Source organism: Diceros bicornis, chromosome 2, assembly GCF_020826845.1.
Source record: "Diceros bicornis minor isolate mBicDic1 chromosome 2, mDicBic1.mat.cur, whole genome shotgun sequence".
Taxonomy (NCBI): Eukaryota; Metazoa; Chordata; class Mammalia; order Perissodactyla; family Rhinocerotidae; genus Diceros; species Diceros bicornis.
The window spans coordinates 355,272-377,989 of NC_080741.1; the positions used below are offsets into that span (position 1 = coordinate 355,272).

The window sequence follows — 22,718 nt, forward strand, 5'->3', positions numbered from 1 at the left end:
TCCACTGGGGCTGTGGGCTCCACCTCCGCTGTTCCCTGGGTCACCTCTTCTGTGTGCTCCAGTCCACCTCCCTTCAGATGTACAGGTGTGTGGGTCTCTCCAGCGTCCTGGGGTGCTGAGCAGAGGAACTTGTGCCGAGTTATGGATGTTTTGCTAGTTGTTGATTGAAGGGGAGAGACAAAGGGAACGTCTCACACCACCATGATGCTTATGTCACCCCTCACTGCTTTTTTTTTGAACTGAAGCCCTGTTGCTTCAAGTGCATGCATCATGTTTAAACACAGCATACCCTGAACTTGGCAATGATCCTGGCATCATATGGGGGCTGATACACCCACCTTTATGCAGAGCACCATCCTGCTTTTAAGGCTTGTAATTTATTGTTTGTTGGGCATCTGCTCTGGGTCCACTACTGTGCTCCTGTGAATTTACCCAAATTACCAGAATTGTTTCTATATTATCGTTTGCTCTGGCTCCAAATCAGGCAAATGTGACTCAAATGTGGACCGGTATAATTTTTAATAATAAATTTGGGTCAGAATTTTAGAGTTAGATAAATAACTTTTAGGAATAAGACAGATATTTTTCCCTTAAAAATTAAAAATTGGAATTAGTTTCTGTGGTGGGTGATAAGGAATATTTTAAATTCTAAAATTTTCCTCCATCATATTAAAGCATTTTAATATTTATCTTTTAATTTTCAGATCTCTTTTTCAGTTCTTATTCCATATGGGCAAATAGCATATTAGATAGTTAAAAAAAACAAAATGTTATTTTTTATTTTAAAAATATTACTTGTTAACTGGAAACAAATGAAAAACATGGAAGAGAATAAAGAATAATATGAGTCATCTGCAGACCTGTAATCCGGGAACAGCTGTAGCTGGCATTTTGGTATAAAGCCTTCCAGTCTGTTCTCCTTTTCCCGTGATATGCAGCATACAGGTGATGTGTTGGCACCTCACCTGTGTGGTCCCCCACAGCGCAGAGTCAGAAGAAAGCAAATGAGGGTGAGTCACTGGGAAAACTGGAGGGCCCGTAGTGATGGTGCTTGTCTTGATGTGAAGTCTCGGGGCCGCCCAGAGGCCTGCCGTAGGAAGTGTCCCTCTGTTGAGCTTAGAGTTCTGGGAGAATAAAATATTCCGACTGGAGAAGTTCTCCAGCCGGCTGGGTGACTCCACTATACTCTGAAAGGTCTGATAAGACACTTTCAAATCGTGCTCTTCATTATTTGCAGAAGTGACAACACGTTGATTACCGTTTAAGCTAATAGTTATCATTTTTCACTGTTTGTATTGACTCTTAGTCAAGTCTTAGGTTTAAATGCTAAGAGTCTCTGTTCCTGAGATAAACACAAGTTATTCCCCAGCTTTTATTCGTCAAATACTCTTTAATTTTTTTCATGGCAACAGACAAGAGTTGGGGATCTCTTAGCTCTGTTCATCAGGAACCACAAATTCATTAACCCAAAGAACAAGAACGTGTGCTGTCACTTCTGTGTGCCTGGTGCTGCTCTGGGCTCCAGAAATCATGGTGAATAAAGCGTTTCTGTCCTCAGGGAGCTTACATTTTAGTGGGCAATGGCAGAAAATAGACAAGAAGTAAACGCTGTTAATAGCAGGTAACCGGGAGGCCCCTTCAGTGGGTGATCAGGACCCACCCCTCTGGTTACTTAGTCTTAAGCCTGAATTTCAAGAAGGAATCAGCCATGTAAAAATCTAGGGGGGAAGCATTCCGGGGAGAAGGAGCAGTGAGTGCAGAGTGTGGTGTGGACCCACGTGGGGCCCAGGGGTCAACGGGAAGAGGAGCAGGACCTGGGGGCCTGCAGTGCATGGTCGGGTTACTTATACTTCCTCTGGGAGGCCGTTGGATGGTTTTGAAAAGTGTCATTGACCTTTAAAAAGTACCACGTTAGCTATGACACAGAGAACCTTTTACGGGGGAAGGAAGCAGGGGTCCAGCGGGAATGCCCAGGTGTCCAGGAAAGAGATGATGGTGGGGTTTGGATCAAGGGGTCGCCATGCCGAACGATTTGGGTGTGCTTTAGGTGAAGAGTCCAGGCTGTGAAGGCTGGAGAGGGAAACAACAACGACTTCTTGGTTCGGGGCTTGAACATTTAGGGGTGGTAGAGCCGTTTACTGCAATGGAGAGGTTGGTGGGGAGCGGGTTAGGACTGACGTGATGTTTGAGATCTTGTTATACAGCCCACTGCTGCCATCCGGCAGTTGTGCACACAAGCCTGAAACTGAGGGCAGAGGATGCGCTGGAGGTTTACATCTGGATTCGTCAGTGTGTGGACTGGAATCACTGCCCCAGGATGAGGCCACATTGCTTAGGGTGGTGTAGGGTTCAAGTTCCTTCAACGTTTGGAAGCAGTTTTATTGTCCTGCCCAGAATTTCCCATGATTCAGAATCTGCTGACAGTACCTTTAGCTGCTGCTTTTTCTGAGCGCTGATGCCTTCAGGAAGAAGAAAAGAAGCTAGTATTTGTTGAAGGTCTAATGTGTGCTGAGAATTGAGCAAGACACTTTTTATACTTTGTCTCATTGAAACTTCACCATGATTCTTGCCTTTAACGTGTGAGGAGGCTGCGCAGTCAGCTCAGCTGCCAGGCGGCCGTGTGGCGGAGCGGAGAGTCCAGGGTTCGAATGCAGGGCTTTCCACCTCCTTTTGGCTTCAGCGTGTGTGCAGGTGGCAGAGCTGTGAAGGAGTGGCCATATGTTCTTTTGCTTGCTCTTGCAAATTATGTGCAATTTTAAAGTAAATATAACATTTCTCATATATATTTTTTAAAAATTTATCAAAGCCATACTTGCTTACGGCAAAGACAAGAAAATTTCTCAACAATCAGAAGGCTTTAAGGTGGGAATTAAAGTACCCTTGTCTCAAAAAAAAAAAAAAAAAAAAAGAAAAAGTACCCTTGTCTCTTCCTCTTTAAGGAGCATTACCTTTCCGCAAATTCCAGGAATTTTCGAAGACCAATTAGCATATATTTATGTCTATTCATTATAAAACTCAAATAGAATAATCACATTGTAAATATTGTTCTGTAACTTTTTTATTCACTTAATAATATCTCTTGGATGGCTTTCCGTTTTAGCAAATTTAGATCTAAGATATTCTTTTTAATGGCATCATAATATTTCATTTTATGGTTAACTTGTCATTTATTTAATCAGGCCTCATGGACATTTAGATTATTTCAAGTTTGTTTTTAAACAATTACAAACAAAGTGACAGTGAACAGCCAGATAGCTATGTCTGTATCTGTGTCTATATCTGTATCCGTATCCATATCCATCTCTGTCTGTATCTGTATCTAGATCTATGTCTTTATCTGTATCTATATCTATGTCTGTATCCATATCCCTGTCTCTCTCTGTATCTGTGTCTGTATTTGTATCTGTATCCCTGTCTCTATCTGTATCTATATCCCTGTCTCATATCTGTATCTAGATCTAGATCTGTATCTGTGTCTATATCTCTATCTGTATTCGTATCCCTGTCTCTATCTAGATCTGTATCTATTTCTATGCTTCATGATGTCAGTATCTGTACAGGATAAACCCTTGGTACTATGATTGCAAAGTTAAAATGCATGTTTATTTTAAATTTAGGTGAATATTGCCAAATTGATTCAAATAATGTCACCTGATTTATAATCTTCTTATCAGTCCCCCAACTTCATCCACAATGGCTTTTTTTAAACATTAAAATTTTTGCTTATCAGGTGAAATGTTATTTCCCTCTGACTTTAAGCTTTTCACTATAAGTAAAGTTAAACATTTCTTATATATTTTTTTGGTCTCTACTTCTGCGCATTGTCTCTACCTATCCTTTTGCCTACTTTTAATTGGGTTGTTTGTCTTCCTTTTCTTACTGACTTGTAGGATCTTTTATATCATTGATATTAATCCTTTATCTGTTATGTATCTTTGCAAATATTTTCTCCTAGTCTATTGCTTATTTTGAATTTTGTTTATGGTTTATATAGATATTTTTACATGTAGTTAAATTTATCATCCTTTTCCATTAGAACTTGTGTCCTTTGCCTACATTATAGGAAGTGTAGCATCCTTACTCTGGAAACACTTCTAGAAGGACAGTCTTACTTATGTGGCATTGCTTTTTTGTTTAGAATCGTGTAGACAGTAACAGCTGAAATAAACATCCTGCATTTTCCTGGAGGAAATTTTCCAGCATCTGGTCTGACTCCTGGTGTCCTCTGTTTCTGATGTGATGAGCTCCTGAGGGGCCGTCGGACGCTCTTCATCTTTCCTGCTCACCTCCTGCATTTTTCCTGGACCACAGCTCTTCCTCTTCTTTTGGTTCTTTCTTGCTGGCTCTCTTTTTCACCATCCAAAGTTTTACTTCCAGTTGCTCCCTCCTGTCCCTGCCACCGCTGTATCTAACATTCCTGCTTTCTTGGTCTGCCCTTGGTGGGCCCCCTGCCTCCATCACCTTGTCCCATGGTTGGTCTACTTGAAATTCCCACCATTCTTAGGGTAATTCTGGACACTTCTCAGCCCTGTTTATTCTTGCTTGGTGGCCAGCCTCGTACCGCACAAGAAGTGTGTGAATGTCTGTGCTTGTGTGCATGTGTTACTGTGTGTAATTATTACTGAATGCAGAGAGACTCAAGGAACCTTGTGTCCAGATAGTTATGGTTCTAATGCTGGCAGTTTTCTGGGATTGACTATTTAGAAAACTTTATAGCACGTCTGCTCTGATTCTATATGTGAACGTTGCTCAAAAGAAGTTTTCAGTTTTTCTCATTTTCTATTTTTAGATTGTTTCTACTTTTCTTAAAAAATGATTCTGTGATCTGTAGTACAGGGATTTGGCAGAGTGACTCGAATCATAATCCCCCAAATAGCTGTATGAATGCTCAGTTACTCAGTGATGCTTATGTGGTATTCAATTAAAAAGAAAGGGAAGCTTGTGATCTCAGGACAAGGGTTTGATGAGGACAAACGATTTTTGAAAAGTGAACTGGAGGGGATTCTCCCAGGCATTTTCCGTTCCACACGGAGATGTAGTTTTGCTTTTTAACATTTTTTTCCCCCACAAACATCTGCCACAGAACTAAGGAGCTGATCAAATGCCGTGTGACTCGATTTCTAGCTGGCCGGGCGGGAAGGTGCAGGGGCCGCCTCTGCAACCTTCAGCCCCGAGACCACTGACCTGAGAACGACAAACGCCCTGAGGGGCGGGAGGGGTGCTCTGATCTCTAGAGAAAATGCCATCTCTTCCTCCACTTCCTGTCACTCGACTCTTGGATGAGAGTCTTGCAAGCAGAGGTGGGACCTCCGTGAGCAAAATTAGGACAGTTTGCATGAAATCAGTTAAGCTTCCTTGACGTTTTTTTTGCTGTTTTTGACAAAAGAGGATCAACTCCATCAACGAGTAGCTGGTGAAAGACACGGGGGCTCTGGTGTGAGAGTCAGGAACTGCTGGGGTGTTTAGTTTGTTGGAGCACAGAATGGACATTCTCTTTTAAAATGCAGTTAAAGAAACGCAGGAGATAGATGGAAAGTGTGCACAGTGACTTAGGAAAGGGATTAAACAGGGGCTGGCCCGGTGGCATAGTGGTTAAATTTGTGTGCCCCGCTTCTGCCCAGGGTTCGTGGGTTCAGATCCTGGGCACGGACCTACACACTGCTCATCAGGCCATGCTGTGGCGGCGTCCCACATACAAAATAGAGGCAGATGGGCACAGATGTTAGCTCAGGGCGAATCTTCCTCACAAAAAAAAAAAAAAAGAAATGGATTAAACGGTAACAACCTTGACCGATACTCACTCTGTGTTCAGTGAGTGTAATGCAAGGTGTGAGAATCCTGTTGAGGTCAGTGGTTTTCAACGGGATGACTTTGGGGTGTGGGCATGGTCAGTGATGTGCTGATTGGTCAGTTGGCTCAAAACTAAGACAGCACCTCTACCCTACTTAGTAAGTTAGAACAGGTCTGAAATTGAGAGGTACTGAGCAGCCCCTGGGGGACAAGAGGTTTAGGGAGAAACAATCTATAATGGTTATTTGGAAGTTGGAATTTCATATCTTTTTTTTTTTTTCTGCTGAGGAAGATTGGCCCTGCGATAACATCCATGCCCATCTTCCTCTATTTTGTATGTGGGACACCGCCACAGCATGGCTTGATGAGTGATGTGTAGGTCCATGCCTGGGATCCAAACCCGTGAACCCCAGCTGCCGAAGCGGAGCATGCAAACTTAACCACTATGCCACTGGGCTGGCCCCAGAATTTCATATCTTTTAACGCTTGCTCTAATGGGGATATTTCATATTTTATCAGTGGAGGCAAGACCTTGAGCTAACGTCCAGATATGCACCTGGGCAGAAAGCCTTTGCTTCTTTTCTCTGAGTGACTCTGAACTCAGGTTCTGCGTCGTGCCCAGGACGCTGCTTGGCTCTCACTGAGCACAGGTGAGCAGTGAGCTGAGCAGTAATGGTGCTGGGCTGTGGCTTCCACCCTGAAACAGGCCTCAGAGTTGCCTGGGAGAGATTTTAAGATGCAGGTTCTCAAGCAGCGGGTGTATCTGGAGATGTGGTCAAGGTGTCTGTATTCTAAAGCAAAGCCAGGATTGGACCCAGTTGCTGCCTTGGGAGAAGGTGGGTTCGTCTGTGGACCACAGTCAGCCTCTGTGTCCAGCAGCCCATGCGCTTCCACTCAGTAGCGTTCCATCCTGACCCAGCCGTTAGCAGACAGGGAGCCTGTGCTCCGAGGTCACCGTGTGGATGGTAACGTGCCCGGTGGACGCGTGTCTGCCCTGCTGTGACGTTCTTGTGGAACCAAGGGAGAGTACTATGCCTGCTTTAGGGAGTGTTAAGCCTCCCTGATACAGCTGAATAAGTCGCCCCTTGCTCGGTGTTGCTCAAGAAATGGCCAAGGAGACGAGGAGTAAGCGGTAGTGACATTGGCTTTCCAGTTACTAAGAACAAGGATTAAGATGTAATTTTCTTAATGTGGTGAACCAGAGTATTTATAATTCGTTTAAAATAATCACAGCTACCATTTACACACGCTAAATGGGGAGAGAAAATGTACACAGACCCAGAACAAGAAGCGTTAAAGAAAATGCACCAAGTGTTCTTATCATGGCCTTCAGGGGTCAGGTCGAATTCTGTCTCCTCTGGAGTTCACCTCCATCTGTGCCCTCCATTCCTTGTTGTAGCCAGTTTTTGCATCCAGCCTCTACTTTACTGTTAATTTTTACACACTGTTTGCTAGTCTCGCCATTCCTATGAGTGGTATCACCATGGTACGTCAAATTTGCAAAAGCTGGACCTAGTGTATTATAGATGTCTAGTATTTGGTAGATAGGGTCTTAGGAACCAGCAAACCTGATTCTTTATTTTTATTTATTTATTTTTTTGAGGAAGATTGACCCTGCACTAACATCTGTTGTCAATCTTCCTCTTTTTCTTTTTTCTCCCCAAAGCCCCAGTACATAGTCGTGTATCATAGTTGTAGAGTTGTAGCTCTTCTATGCGGGACGCCGCCTCAGCATGGCTTGATGAGCGGGGAGTAGGTCTGTGCCCAGGGTACGAACCAGATGAACTCCGGGCCGCCAAAGTAGAACACATGAACTTAATCACCTCACCACCGGGCCGGCCCCTGATTCTTTATTTTTTTTATTTTTTATTGTTTTATTTTTATTTTTTGTGAGGAGGTCAGCCCTGTGCTAACATCTGCCAATCCTCCTCTTTTTCTGCTGAGGAAGACTGGCCCTGGGCTAACATCCGTGCCCATCTTCCTCCACTTTATATGGGACGCCGCCACAGCATGGTTTGCCAAGCAGTGCGTCGGTGTGCGCCTGGGATCCAAACCGGCGAACCCCGGGCCGCCGCAGCGGAGCGCACGTGCTTAACCACTTGTGCCACCGTGCCGGCCCTGATTTCTTTATTTTTATAGATCAGAAAATTAGAGTCAAGCTTGTTTAGAAGACTTGCCAGCGATCTGCCAGTTACTGGCCTAGGGGGGACTTGAAGGCAGACGCTGCACGTGGTGAAATGGAGAGAGGGCCACTTTGGGGTTCGGGGCCCCTGGTGTCAAGCCATGGCTCTGCCGTTTTCCAGCTTCTCAGAGTCTGTTTCTTCCACTCTCCAGTGAGGGGCAATTATCTCTCCTCACTTCGCAGAGACATTAGGAGGAGCAGCGAGATCATGTATGTCAGTAGTCTTAACTCTGGGTGCACAGTAGAGCCCCCAGGAAGACCCGACAGCAAACTGACAGACACAACAGACACCCGGTGCCACCCCGAGGAGGCTGATTTCCTTGGTACATGGTGGGGCTTTGTGGTCAACACTTTTAAGAAGGTCCCCAAGTGATTTTAATGTCCTGCCAGGGTGGAGAACCATGAGCCATGTCGTAATGGCCAGTATTTACTGTGGCTTGGGAATTTTGCTCCGAAATGTCCAGTACAAGGTCGTATTCCTGAATAAATAAGGAACAGCATCTGTGGTCTTTTCAAATATATCTTTATAACAAACTGTACAGTGGAGTGGTGATGACACTGTCATGTCTGATGCTATGTTGAAGCAGAAAACTCTTTACATATTAGATGGAACCAAGTGTAGGATTTTTAATTCATGTCCCTCCTCCATGGGATAACACTAAATAAAACCAACAGAACTATATTGTCCTGAATTCTCGTTTGTATTTCATTCGTTTCCCAGGGCTAACAGCTATGGAACAGAAACAATTGTTGAATATAAAATACGCCTCATTAAAAAAGAAAGTGTTATGTGGAAGGCTTTAATAAAACAGAAAAAAGATTCTGACATTTAAAATATTACTGACTAATTCTTTTCACCCTTTCTTTGGCTTAAACCCTCCCATACGTATTTATCAACTTTGCAGACATACTGACTATGTGCATATAAGGTTTGCAAACAAGTTCCGAAGTGTTACTGCTAACCAATTAGTTTCTAAAAACCTTTCAAATAATCTTATGTTCTCCACAGGAGTGATTTAGGCGTTGAAAAAATAAATCAATGAATTCTGCACTGGGAAGAATCATGACTTAATGTGAGTGGAGCTCTCCATGGTGTTTGTAAGCACGTTTATTTATAAGCTGATGTGGGTTGACTCGAAGGCCTGACGACTGGCGAGGACAAGCTTCTCATGTGGAGCCATTCCCCATGAAGAGCAGCTTTATTTTATATAAATATGATTTTCAAAATTCATGTCTGTAGCAAGATATCCAGATGTTATTCAGTTTTTTCTCTTCAAAGTAATTCTAAAAGGCCTGTGGATGAACTGGAATTTTGTCTTTTTGAAAGATAATATTTATGAAAGCTAGATCAGCTGTTTTATGTAGACTCACAGAACTTAGAGGAAAATGCACTTGTAGGTTGAGGGAAGTGGGATATTCAGAGATACTCAGGGACCTTCTGAAGTCCACACAGCGAAGAGGTGACAGAGCCCGAACCAGAACTCGTTGCTCCCTGTCCTTCTGCCTGCGAGTCTGTGGACAGATGGCCATCAGCTGCACTGCCCATCAGCCAGGTCTCAGGACTCCTGGGCACCCGGCCCCCAGCGGGTTTCGGTCTGTGCTGAGAATTAAACATGCCCCTCACCTCTGCTCTATGATTTTAGGGCATCTCTCTTTCCTTCCCTTGAGAGAGACATTACCTGCATTGTTGGGCACTTTTTCGACATGGAAATGAAATTGTTTTCAGAAGCTAATCCCTTTTGGTCACTCGGATTTACTCTGATCTGTGGAAGCTGGCAAGAAGTTAGTTCACATTGTCGTGAACCTTGTTGCTGGAGAGGTTCTCTAGTGGAGGATCTGGACTTGTTTGCCTGTTAATGCATGGTCTGGTGGTCACTGCCCCAGAATAGATGTGTTTACAGAAGAGCACAGGTGCTGTTCTTGTATGGCACTGTCATGGGCTCAGTCATGTGACGTGTGACATGAGACCCTGCGTGGGGTGACGTTACAGCACAGGACGAGCAGCACCAGCTGTGCTCTTACTGCACAGGGGACGTTGCTTCTGCAAAGAGCAGAGCTTGGAAACATGTGCAGGTGTGTACACATACACACAGACATGCAGGTGCACACACACACACAGACATGCAGGTGTGCACACACACAGACATGCAGGTGTGCACGCATTCAGGTGTGCACACAGACGTGCAGGTGTGTACACACACAGACGTGCAGATGTGCACACACAGACGTACAGGTGTGCAGAGATGTGCAGGTGTGCACACAGATGTGCAGATGCGTGCACACACAGATATGCAGGTGTACACACAGACATGCAGGCGTGCACACTCAGGTGTGCACACAGACATGCAGGTGTACACACAGACACGCAGGTGTGCACACAGACACGCAGTTGTGCACACACAGACACGCAGGTGTGCACACACAGACACGTGCAGGTGTGCACAGAGATGTGCAGGTGTTCACACACACAGACATGCAGGTGTGCGCACACACGCAGACATGCAAGTGGGCACACGTGCACGCAATCATGCAGGTATGCACACGTGCATGCAGACATGCAGGTGTGTACACACACACTCACAGGCGTGTGAGTCCGTGTCTGTTCACCTTCTGGGTTTGCTCCTGTCCTCTTGTTCGCACTGATTTAGCTGTGGTTTTGTGTAGGACGCTGAGAGAGTCACTCCTTCTTGTCCTCACCGCCCTGTTCTCACCTACCCTCGTAGGAACCAGCTTCACTCTCTTCTGGGTCATCCTTCCTGTGTTTTTTTAACTGATAAACAGATATTTGTATGTTTAAAAAAGTTCTCATCCTGGGCCAGTCCCGTGGCGTGGCAGTTAAGTGTGCGTGCTCCTGCTGGCGGCCCGGGCTTTGCAGGTTTGGATCCCGGGCTCGCACTGAGGCATCGCTTGTCAGGCCGTGCTGTGGTGGTGTCCCATATAAAGTGGAGGAAGATAGGCACAGATGTTAGCCCAGGGCCCGTCTTTCTCAGCAAAAAGAGGAGGATTGGCATGGATGTTAGCTCAGGGCTGATCTTCCTCACCAAAAAAAAAAAAAAAAAGTTCTCATCCTTTTCTTGCACAAAAAGGAGCTTACTCACACTTGGCCTTTTTCGCTTACTAATATCTCCTGGAAATTAGTTCATAGAGATCCTCTTTATTATCTCGTGCACTGATTTCATAGTCCAGTGTGTGTGTATTATTGTATTCACCCAGTCTCCTATTCAGGATCATTTTTACTTGAAGTGGCAGTGGAGGCTTTAGTGCGACGTGAGGGAGGGGGGACGAGGAGACAAAAAACAAAGGAACACAATCCCATAGGAACCTCAGAAACGTGATGCTGAGTGAAAGAAGCCAGACACAAGACACATATCGTATGGTTTTCGCATATAATCCATACGCGTATGTCTGGATATTACATGAAATATCCAAAAGGCCCATCTGTAGACAGGAAGCAGGTTTGTGGTTGTCCAGGACTGTGGGTGAGGATGGGGAGTGGCTGCAAATGGGCATGAGGTTTCCTCTTGGGGTGCAAATATTCTAAAATTAGTTCATCACACACTCGGTAATATACAAAGTCATTAATTGTACATTTAAAACAGGTGAACTTTATTGTCTATGAATTATACTTCAATAAAGCTGTTAAAAAATCAGCATCAGATGGCATATATGATGTTCCTAACCAAACGTGATTATCTTTGATTCAAACGTGGCTTAAAGAATTAAAACCTGTTAGAAGTCATGCATACTTAGTGGAAATGTTGGGAATCTCCCACAAATTATATACACTTTCTATTATGATACTTCAAATGAGAAGTGTATTTTTTTACAGCATTTTATCCTTGAAGGATTTAGTCAACTGATAACCCCTAAGGAAATTGACTTATTTTAAACTGACTGAAAATGATTGATTTAATCCTTTTAAAGAGTTGAATTCTAAAGGACCTTGTAGACCACTTTGTTATGCCTTTCATTTCACAGATGAGACTCTAAGAGTTTTAAAGCTCTAATTATATAATAAAGTTAGAAATACAGTCCTCTACTCATGTTCTCCTCTTTAAATATTTATGTTGTTTTGTTAGGCGGTTATTAAAATGATAATTATTAAGACTGTGTAGAAACATGGAAAGCTGTTTATAATACAAATGAAAAAAAGCAGAGTGCCAAGTGACTTGAATATCATGATTGCAACCAGTTTGTCAAATTTGTGTGCGTATTGAGGCTTGGAGCATGACAGACAAGAACAGGACGTGTGATGTGATGGGCTGATGGCCATCTCTCCCTGACTCTTGAATGTTGCTGCACTGTATCCAGATAAACTTCTTTTCTGAAAATATGAAGACTACTACAAGGAGGATGCAGGATCTGAGGGAGTGTGCTTGTGTTGGGAGATGCCTGCACCTGCAGCCTCTCCCCAGAGGCCCTCCAGCACTGGCAGTGTGTGTGACAGGCTGTATCACCCTAGGCCACTGGGACTATTCCCTTGTTCCCTCCATTCTCAGCCTGTTTATGGAATCTGCCGATTGGCATGGCTGGAGAATGCCTCTTATAGGGGTAGTAACTGCTGTTACCTGTCTTTGCTGACAGCAGAACATGAAGAAATTGGCTCATGCTGATACTTTAGTGACTTAGATGACACGGGAAGAGTATTTTGTCTCCGATGGTGATTCTTACGCACTGGAATGCGTTAGAGAGTGGTCGAGGCTCCTCCTCCTCTGGTTAGCCTCACACTCCAGTGGACTGTCTGCTGTCAGCTTCGAGGAAGGGAGAGGAGGGTCAGACAACTCTCCAGATTCCATGGGACTTGACTTTTCAATTTGACTCTAACCAAGTGGCCTTCTAGGTGGTGGGCACGTCCTGGAGAAAGCGGAAAGCAGCTGCACGAACAGCGAAGCAGCACACTGTTTCAGGCCTACCTCTGCCAAGCCCTTTTTGATCCTGTGTGCTTGTGCACTGCAGTGGAGGATGCTGGGGTCTCAGCCCATGGCAGAGTCGGTGGGATAAATGTGAAGCTAGTGAATCCTGCTCTAAGGGATTGGATCCCGCTTTCTAAAGGGTTTGGGTTTCTCTGGACGATGCCTGCAGAGTGGCAGGTGGTATTTATTTGCTCAGGTAACTGCACTTTTATATCACTTGCTTCTCTTGTTAAAATGCGGAGATGCTGTAGCAATTCCATTTCAGGGAAAAGAAGTGGAACTGAGGCAAAGGGAAAGAAGGAGCTGAGTGAACAGAGCGGAGGACACGTGTCAGGTGTGTAGACGGTCCTGCTGTAGATCTTGGATGGCACAGTTAATTCAGTTTTCTACTCAGGTTTAAACAACGTATTTTGTTCTCTCTTCCCAAAGAGACATCTTCCTGAATTATGTCTTTTATCCCACCACTCCTTTGCTCACAAACATCTAAGGAACCTATCAAAGCCAGTGGGTTAAAATCTTGCCTCAGTGTCCCCAGCCCTGCGGCCTGGGCATGTGGGCCGTGGAGTCACACACCTGCTGAGTTGGTCTCTTCCCTGTCCTCTGTCACTTCCCTGCTCCCTCCTGTACCCACGTCTTCATTTCATCCCGTTTTATTACCGTGCTTCTCCCCACTCAGCCCACTCCATTTTCCTTTTTCTGTGGACCCCCATAGTATTTCTGCCTTTACTTATTTTTAAATATTTCAATAATAAAACTGTAATCATAGCTTCCGTTTATAATGTTTATAGTGTGCCGGGCATGTTTTCAGTCCTTTATGTGAATTGCTCATTCAGTGCTCAACAATAACTCAAGAGGTAAACAACATTATCCCCGTCTTCTACACAGGAAACAGAGGCACAGAGGGGTTAAGTCAGGTGCCCCGAGTCACGCAGCCAGGAAGAGGCAGACCTGGAATTCCACCCCAGACTCTGGGTCCTGTGCTCGTGACCACAGCTCTCAACTACCAGGGATAAGTTATGGTTCTAGATGTTTCATTCTCTTAAAGTTTAACCCCTTTAAGTCAAGGGCAAAGCCTCCTTTTTCTCTGCTTTTCCTTGTCATGTGGCCCTGCACCTGGAGTAAGGAGTTCCTCTGTGAACATCTGTTTATTGATGTGACTTCTTGTCAGTGGGCAGTGAAGTTCTGATAGGTGTTCTGGGAGTTTTGGCTTGGCTGGTTTGACCTGATGGTTTTATCTTGATGCCCTGACGCTCTGTCTGTTCTCCCCCTAATTGCTGTATGAGGTGGTCAGCGTGGCTGTCGAGAATTCAGATCTGCGGCTTCTGTTACCTAAATGAATGGTGCTTGGTGGGGAGTGAATTCACTAACGTGTGTGAAACCGTGTCTCTAAGTTTGTTTTGTGCTTCAAAGTAAACATTTTAAATTTGTGTTTGTTTTCTTAAGCAGTATTTTTATTACTAGGGTATTTGATATGTCAGATACAATGAGTAAGGGCAACCTGTACTTCGCCTTCTGTGCAACTTCAAATCCTAAAACCTTAATTTTATGCAGATCCTCCTTGAATTCTCTAGGGGAGAAGACACTCTTCATGGAGGAAATAGTGAAGTTGGTTCTGTTGAAGTTACCTTTAACAAGTACCCTGCACATACAGTGTTAAGTTTCGGGATCAAATTATCTTTCCTAGTAAAGACAAGATACTTAGCCAGAACAGCAAGAGTCTACATTGTTGACATTTATTTACTGGGCCTCTTTCGTCACACTGCCTGATCAGGGGGGTCCTCGGGGTGCTGTGGGGGTCAGGTGTGTGCCTGTGTGTTAGCTGGTGAGGTAAGAGCTGTCTCTGGCTGACAAAATAAGAGGGTATTTGGAAGAGAAGTGCGTAACTACAGGATCAAGGGGAACATGGAGTGATCCGTCAGCCTCAGGAGGAGTAACTGTGGCAAGAGTGACAAGAGTGGCATCGTGGGGTGGCTGCCCAGGAGCATCTCTGAAGTCCGGGCCGTGGAAACGGCTCGGTTCTGTTTACACTCAGTGCCCAGGACGCGTGTTCCTTGGAAGGGAATCGGATTTCCTCTAACTTAAGTCAGGAGCCCAGTTCTTAACTGGGTTGATTGACAGGCCACCAAAGGCACGTGAAGTGGGAAAGGAGGGGAGATGGGCACCACCACAGATGCCCACTTCACCAAGGCCCGTCTCAGAGCAGAGAACGTCAGGGATGGCTTAGACTCAGGCTGTAAGACTCAGGCTGTAAGTGGTGTGGACATCGCCTGAATTCAGGCACCGAGGTATTCCTCTAGGTGGAAGATCCCAGCCGTTTAATTCATCAACATATGTTTTGTCTTCAATTGTGAAAAGTTGGTCTTTTGCTGATCGCATTAAAAAAATGATATTTATTTAGCTATTTTCGAATATACACAAAAATATAATAATATGAACCCTAGGTAGCCATCATCCAGCTTCAACAGTTGTCAACATTTTGGCAATCTTGTTTCTGTTGATTGCTTTTTTAAAGCATTATCAGAAGATATTTTTTACAACTGGCTATATAAAAACTCACAAGATTAACATGAAGTCTGAGAACTTGCTTTATGACCATAAATCCAAGTATCAAATGATCATGAGTTTCATACCAAAAAATATGTTGCCACTTAGAACCAAAGATGGCTGTGTGCAGCAGTAATGCGTTGTTAACCTGGAAGTAGAATTTTATTTCAATCAGTAAAGCTTTCTACTGGCTGAAGCCTGGTGCATCCTTCCTTAACAACTCTCTTCCAGATTACCTTTACCAAATTTGTCTCTGGTCTCGGAGTCTTTAGGAGTGAGTCAGAGGTTTCATTTGGCAGGGTTTCTGAACACCAGTCTGCATGTGTGTCTAAGAGCTGAGTGTGCCTGAACCTCTTTTGCAGTTGAGAGATGCATGAGTGTAATGCAGTCCGGGACGCAGATGATCAAACTGAAGCGTGGGGCCAAGGGGCTGGTCCGGCTCTTCTACCTGGATGAGCACCGGACCCGCCTCCGATGGAGACCCTCCAGGAAGAACGAGAAAGCAAAAAGTAAGACAACTGAGTTCTTTGCTTGGCTCCATGCACTGACACATGGGTTATGTTGGGTGGGCCCTGTGGGAGCTTCACATCTGTGGAACTTGCATATTTTTGCAAGTTTTTGGGTCAATTGTTAAAGGATGTGGAGAGACTGAATAAGTGATGACCATTTTTTGCTTTTTTAATTCTTTGGGGAATTTAAATCCATAAAAGTTTTCTTATCCATGAATGCTATAAATGCTAATATGTCCCGTGTTGGAGATGTGATATATAGTTTTTTAGTTGGGATGTGAGCTTTTGTAGTCTGAGGCCTTTGGTTTTCCTATAAAAGGTGAAGGATATCATAAACCCAGTGGACTTTAAAGTGTATCACGATATTCTCAGCATAGTTAACTGATTAATGAGTCAACAAAATTGTTTTAGTATCAAGCAAAATGGCTTTGTTCTGACTCCTTCTCTGTCCCACACCTTCTGACTCGGCACCAGTCCGCACTGAGTCCCCTCACGTCTCTCGCGTCTGCCCCTTCCTTCCTGTGCTCGCAGGAACCTCCTTGGTCCAGGGTCTCTTCACCTTTCTGGTGGCCTACTGCCAAGTTTCCTAACCAGTCTCCATTTTGCTAGTTTCTCCTGCTTTTATCGGTTAAGATGCTTCTCTCTTCAAGTAACAGGAGACCTCGACTGAATTAGGCTCACACGATAGATTTATTGTCTCACCTGAGGAGAAGTCAGAGCTGGGCGGCCACAGGTGGGTGACGTGGAGTCTCCATTGTGTTCTGAGCGCTCGTGGCCCTGTCTCTTGTGTTGAGGTGACCAGGGCGGCAGCGGCGTGGCTTCAGCTACTCTGGGCCTCAGAACTGACGTGACAGAGAAGATGCCGACGGAGAAGGTGCACCTTTTCTTCTGGTGCTTCCTCTTGAGGAGAGAAGAACCCTCCCTCGAAGCAGATGGCCTGTGTCTCCTCTGTTAGAACCGGGTCACATTCCCACTCCTGAATCAATCGGAAGAAACTGGAATGAGGCCACCCCCGTGGCTTAGACCCCCCAGAACTTGCCCTGGGCCTGGACACAGGCTGGTTTCCCGGTGGGTCGTGTGGGGAGTGAGTTGATGCCGGGAGAGAATCAGGAGACGGCCGTGAAGGCAGAGCCGATGAGCGGACGGTGCATGTGGGCAGTTGGGAAGAAGGCAGCACTTGTGATTCCTACTGAAAAGCAAGCAAGCAAGCAAACGAAAGACGCGGTTTATCTAAAGGGGTCGTCCTGCCAGTGCTTCTCTGATCCGGCCTGAGTGTCGCTCCACTTCGTGGATGGGGCTGGTGGCTGGGCGTCACTGCAGGCGCTGCACCGGCCAGCCTCTGCCTGCCTGTCCAGCCTCATCTCTGGCATCTCCCTCTTGAGTCTCCCAGTCGGGGCCCCCGGAGTCGGCGCCCCTGCAGTGGGCCTCCGTCCCCATGTCTTCACGTCTCCCCTGGCGCTGCCTCTCTAAGGCTGCTGCACCTTCACCGTCAACGCTCTCTCTGTAAACATCAGTCACGCTTTGCTGTGCTGTTCGGTTATCACCAGATGTTTCTTCTTCTTTTCAACTTTTAACTGTCATTTTATGCATATTGTAAGACACCACAGTCGGCTCTAGGTCTTTGTGTGTCTTCTCTGCATGAAAGTAAACTGTAAATTTGACATATTCATGACCCCGTTTCCCACCAGTCTTCATCTCCCTTCCCGTCATAAATTCCCGCGCATCTTGACTCGGGGCCTGGGAGGGCATGTCCGGACGGCCCGGCGTGGAGAATGTCCCCAGCAGGAAATGGTGGGGCTTGTATTTCACGTTTGGACTGAAAACCGCAACTCACAGACTGAATTTGTTCATGCTTATTTTTTTAATGTAAAACGACTTTGCTTTTCCTTTTTCTTAATCCGTACACATATCTTCACCTGCCGTGTGATGTGTCTCTCTCCTCACAGTTCTTATTGACTCCATTTACAAAGTCACCGAGGGCCGGCAGTCGGACGTGTTCCACAGGCAAGCGGAAGGGGACTTTGACCCCAGCTGCTGCTTCACCATCTACCATGGCAGCCACATGGAGGCCCTGGACCTCATCACCTCCAACCCTGAGGAGGCCCGCACCTGGATCACAGGCCTCAAGTACCTGATGGCCGGCATCAGCGATGAAGACTCCCTTGCCAAAAGGCAGAGGACCCATGACCAATATCCTCCAGAACGTTATTCTTGAGCTGTGTGCATGTTCAGGTGTGTGTGTGTATGTGTGCACGTGTATGGGAAGTGAGCATAGGACCCTGCTTTATTTCTTCCCATAATTTTGAGGCTTGAAGCCACTTTCCTATCTGTCTCCCTTTGCCCCTCTGTCCCCTCCTCACTTTCACCCGAGTGAATGATGCACGAACGATGTAGAAACAAGCTCGTGTGGAGCAGACTCCTTCAGAGCCTGAATGAGCTCCTCAGTCGAGCCTCCAGATGCAGCCTGAGGTGTCCTAGGAGAGGCGAGGGACCGGACAGCCTTTGTTTAGGTTAGAGAAAATACTGCTGTGTTACAAAGTCAGTTTGGTTTAACAGGTACGTTTTGAGTTACAGTCATGTCCGAGCACTAAGCCCCTCCCTGCTCTCGCTGTCTGTAACCTACAGTTTGGAAACTGGAGTGACTGAGACTCGAGGGGAAGTTATTTTTCACTTAATAACATTTACCCTCTGTAAATTGCTTGAGAAACTGCAGTCTGGGTTTCATCCTTGATTAAACCATTGCTGTGGTCCTGCCGTGCTGACACTGTGCTTGGTCTGGAGGCCACTCTTCTCCGGATCCAGCTGGCATGTGGCCTGGCCTCTCTGGCCTCAGTTTCCTTATCTGTAAAGTGAGGGTGTCAGAGTGGGCGGCTGCTTTGGTTCCCTCCTTTGAGTTTTGAGTGGCCCTAAAATACACGCGCCCCATCCACGCAGGGAGTGGACCACTTCCTGCTGTCATTGGGATGTGCGCCCTGTTGGTTTTCCGCAGAGTGGTGACAGATGTGTGCTGCTCTAGCTATAATCCCTCACCCAGGGCATTGTTGGGGCCGAGTGGAAACGCTCAGCCCCTGAAAGGAGTTTTGACAGTGTGAAGGTCTGAGCTGATGAGCCGTGATGTTTTCATCAGGATTCGCAGCGTGCAGATAAATGCGACTAGGATTCCTAAATGAACAAAACACTAACACAGGAGCTAATTTTCTGTGCTTTGTGCTGGTAGTTTGGTTCTTAACTCCTTTACATTTTGTAAAAAACAAACAAAAATACTGAATCAGTAAGAATGCTTTCTGGTACAAGCCAGAGAACCATGCCCACAGTGCCTGAAACAATAAGGAGTATTCACTTCTCATGAACAAGAGACCTGAGATGTCGGTCAGTCTGTGGTGCAGTGGTGTCGGCTGAGCCCCGGTGCTGCCGTCTCAGCGTGCTGGCTCGGTCCTCAGCTGGCTGCTGTTTGGTCACGGAGCTGCTGCAGCTCTGAACACAGCCCTGCCCAGAGGGAGCAGAGTGCTGCTCACAAATCTTTATTTAAGAGCAAAGAAAAACTTCCCGGGAGCCTCCCGAAAGGCCAGCTCTCGTCATTGGCCAGAGTGCTGTTGCAGGCCCTTCCTACACCAGCTCTGACAGGACAGACCAGTGAATGTCACCGGGCTTGGGTCTCAGGGCCCTTCTGCACACTGAAAAACTGGAGGCTCCAAAGAGTTTCTGTTCATGTGGGTTTCATCTGTTGATACTTGTCATATTAGAAATTAAATCTGAGAATTTAAAAAATGTTTGTTAATTCATTTAAAATTGTAATGAACTCTATTACATGTTAACATTTTTATGAAAAACACTTTATTTTTCAAAGCAAAACAAATCAGTGAGCAGAGTAGTATTGCTTTTCTCTTTTGCTTCGGAAAACATGGATTCTCATATTTGCCTCTGCAAATATGCTTAGTCTGTCATGATGTGTTGTTTTGGTTGAAATGCATGAAGAAAATCTAGCCTCACACAGGTAAATAGCTGGAGGAGGGGGACCTTGTGGTTACGAGGCCCTTGGACTGTACTTTGAGGATGGCTGTAAAGGCTAATCGAGACTCTCCTCTTGCCTCCAGTTCCCCGGCTCCAGGACAGCACAGGGTTCTTGGGTTCCTGAGCAAAGTCGAGGAAGGCAGCAGCTGTGGGAGACATCAGTTCTAGAAGCTGCTATCCTCACTCAGCTAACTGGAGCAAATTCACAATATTTCAAGGCCTTTAGCCATTGACACGAATGTCTCTCATAATCCATGTAGTAGTAGACAGTGAGAAATGGGCGTATGTTGTGAAGACTCTTTTCCCCTTGATTAGATTTTACTGGTTAGATGAGAGATACACGCTTGTTGCAGTAAGCCAGAGTACAGAGCTGCACACAGGAAAGTGGTCGTCAGCAGTTTTGCACCTTCTCCCCCCGTTCTGATGGTAACAGCTTGAGGCACACCCTCCCACACTTTTCTCCCAGCCCATTTTTGAATCGTTTTTTTGGTTTTTGGTGGTTATTTTAGGAGTTCTGTATATTCTGGATATGAATCCCTTATCAGATACATGATTTGCAAATATTTTTTTTTATTCTGTGGGTCTTTTTACTCTGTTGATAGTGTTCTTTGATGCACAAATTTTTATTTTCATAAAGTTCAAGTTGTCTGTTTTTTCTTTTGTTGCCTGTGCCTTTGGTGTCATATCCAAGAAATCATTGTCAAATCCAATGTCATGAAATTTTTGTTCTATGTTTTCATCTCAGTGTTATTATTTTAGGTCTTATATTTAGGTCCTTGATCCATTTTGAGTTAATTTTTGTATGTACGGTTAGGTAAGGGTCCAACTTCACTCTTTTACATGTGGAGATCCAGTTTTCCCAGCACCATTTGTTGAAAAGACTGTCCTTTCCCCGTTGAATGGTCTTGGCCCCCTTGTCAAAAATCATTTGACCATATATATGAGGATTTGTTTCTGGACTCTCTTCTATTCCATTGGTCTATATGTTTGTCTTTATGCTAATACAACACTCTTTTGATTACTCTAGCTTGGTAGTAAGTTTTGAAATCAGGAAGTGTGAGTCTTCCAATTTTGTTCTTTTTCAAGATTGTTCGGCTAGTCAGAGTCCCTTGACTATAAAAATTCCGTCTTTATTCTTTTTGATGCAATTGTAAATGGAATTGTTTTTGTGTTTCCTTCTCAGATTGTTCATTGTTCGTGTATAGAAATGCACCTGACTTTTGTGTGTTGACTTTGTATCCTGTTATTTTGCTGAATTCATTTGTTAGATCTAACAGCTTTTTTGTGGAGTCTTGAGGGTTTTCTACACATGAGATCATATCATCTGCAAACAGAGACCATTTTACTTCTTTCTTTCATTTGGATGCCTTTTATTTCTTTTTCTTGCCTGATTGCTCTGGCTGGAACTTTCAGTACCGTGTTGAATAGATATGGTGAAAGTGGGCATCCTTATCTTGTTCCTGATCTTAGAGGAAAAGCTTTCAGTCTTTTATTATTGAATATGATGTTTGCTGTGGTTTTTTCATATGTGGCTTTTATTATGTTGGGGTAGTTTCCTTCTGTTCCTATTTTGTTGAGTGTTTTTATCATGAAAGGGTGTTGAATTTTGTCAAATGCTTTTTCTGCATCAATTGAGGTAATCATGTATTTTTTTTCTTCATTATGTATTTACAGCATATTACAGTAATTGATTCTCGTATGTTGAACCATCCTTGTATTCCAGGAATAAATCTCACTTGGTCATGGTGCATAATCCTTTTAATATGCTGCTGAATTGTATTTGCTAGTACCTTGTTGAGGATTTTTGCATTAATGTTCATAAGAGATATTGGTTTATAGTTTTTTTTTCATATTATGTCTTTGTCTGGCTTTGGTATCAGGGTAATGCTGGTCTCATAGAATGAGTTAAGAAGTGTTCCCTCGTCTTCAATTTTTGGGAAAGTTTGAGAAGGATTGGTATTAGTTCTTGTTAAAATGTTTGGTAGAAGTCACTAGTGAAGGCCATCAGGTCCAGGGCTTTTCTTTGTTGAGAGAGTTTTGATTACTGATTCAATCTCCTTCCTAGTTATAGGTCTATTCAGATTGTCTATTTCTTCATGATTTAGTCTTGGTAGGTTTTGTGTTTCTAGGAATTTGTCCATTTCATCCAGTTTACCCAATTTGTTGGCATGCAATTGTTCAGAGCACTCTTTTATCATCCTTTTTATTTCTGTAGAGTCAGTAGTAATGTCCCCACTTTCATTTCTGATTTTAGTAATTTGAGTCCTTCCTCTTTTTTTCTTAGTCCATCTGGCTAAAAGCTTGTCAATGTTATTGATCTTTTTGAAGAACCTACTTTTGATTTCATTCATTTTCTCTATTATTTTTCTATTCTCTATTTCGTTTCTCTCTGCTCTAATCTTTATTATTTCCTTCCTTCTGCCAGCTTTGGGTTAGTTTGTTCTTCTTTTTCTAGTTCCTTAAGTTGTAAAGTTAGGTTGTTGATTTGAGATCTTTCTTATTTTTTAATGTAAGCATTTATTGCTGTAGATCTCCCTCTTAGCACTGCTTTTGCTGCATCCCACAAGTTTTGGTGTGTTATGTTTTCATTTCATTTGTCTGTAAAGTATTTTCTAATTTCCCTTGTGGTTTAATCTTTGATCCATTGATTGTTTAAAGGTGTGTTGTTTAATTTCCACAATTTTGTGAATTTTTCAGTTTTCCTTTTGTTATTTATTTCTAACTTCATCCCATTGTGGTCAAAGAAGATACTTGGTATGGTATCTATCT

The 22,718-nt window shown here is 44.3% G+C and overlaps 1 protein-coding gene across 8 annotated transcripts in view; it reads left to right on the forward strand.

Moving 5' to 3' along the window:
• PLCH1 (phospholipase C eta 1) overlaps window positions 1-22,718 on the forward strand; it is a 221,633-nt gene that overhangs the window by 102,868 nt on the left and 96,047 nt on the right. For all 8 annotated transcript variants that reach the window (XM_058550512.1, XM_058550540.1, XM_058550559.1 and 5 more), the window contains exons 3-4: window positions 15,792-15,938; window positions 17,885-18,128. In XM_058550512.1, the coding sequence (XP_058406495.1) occupies window positions 15,792-15,938; window positions 17,885-18,128 (391 nt within the window). The remainder of the gene's footprint in view (window positions 1-15,791; window positions 15,939-17,884; window positions 18,129-22,718) is intronic.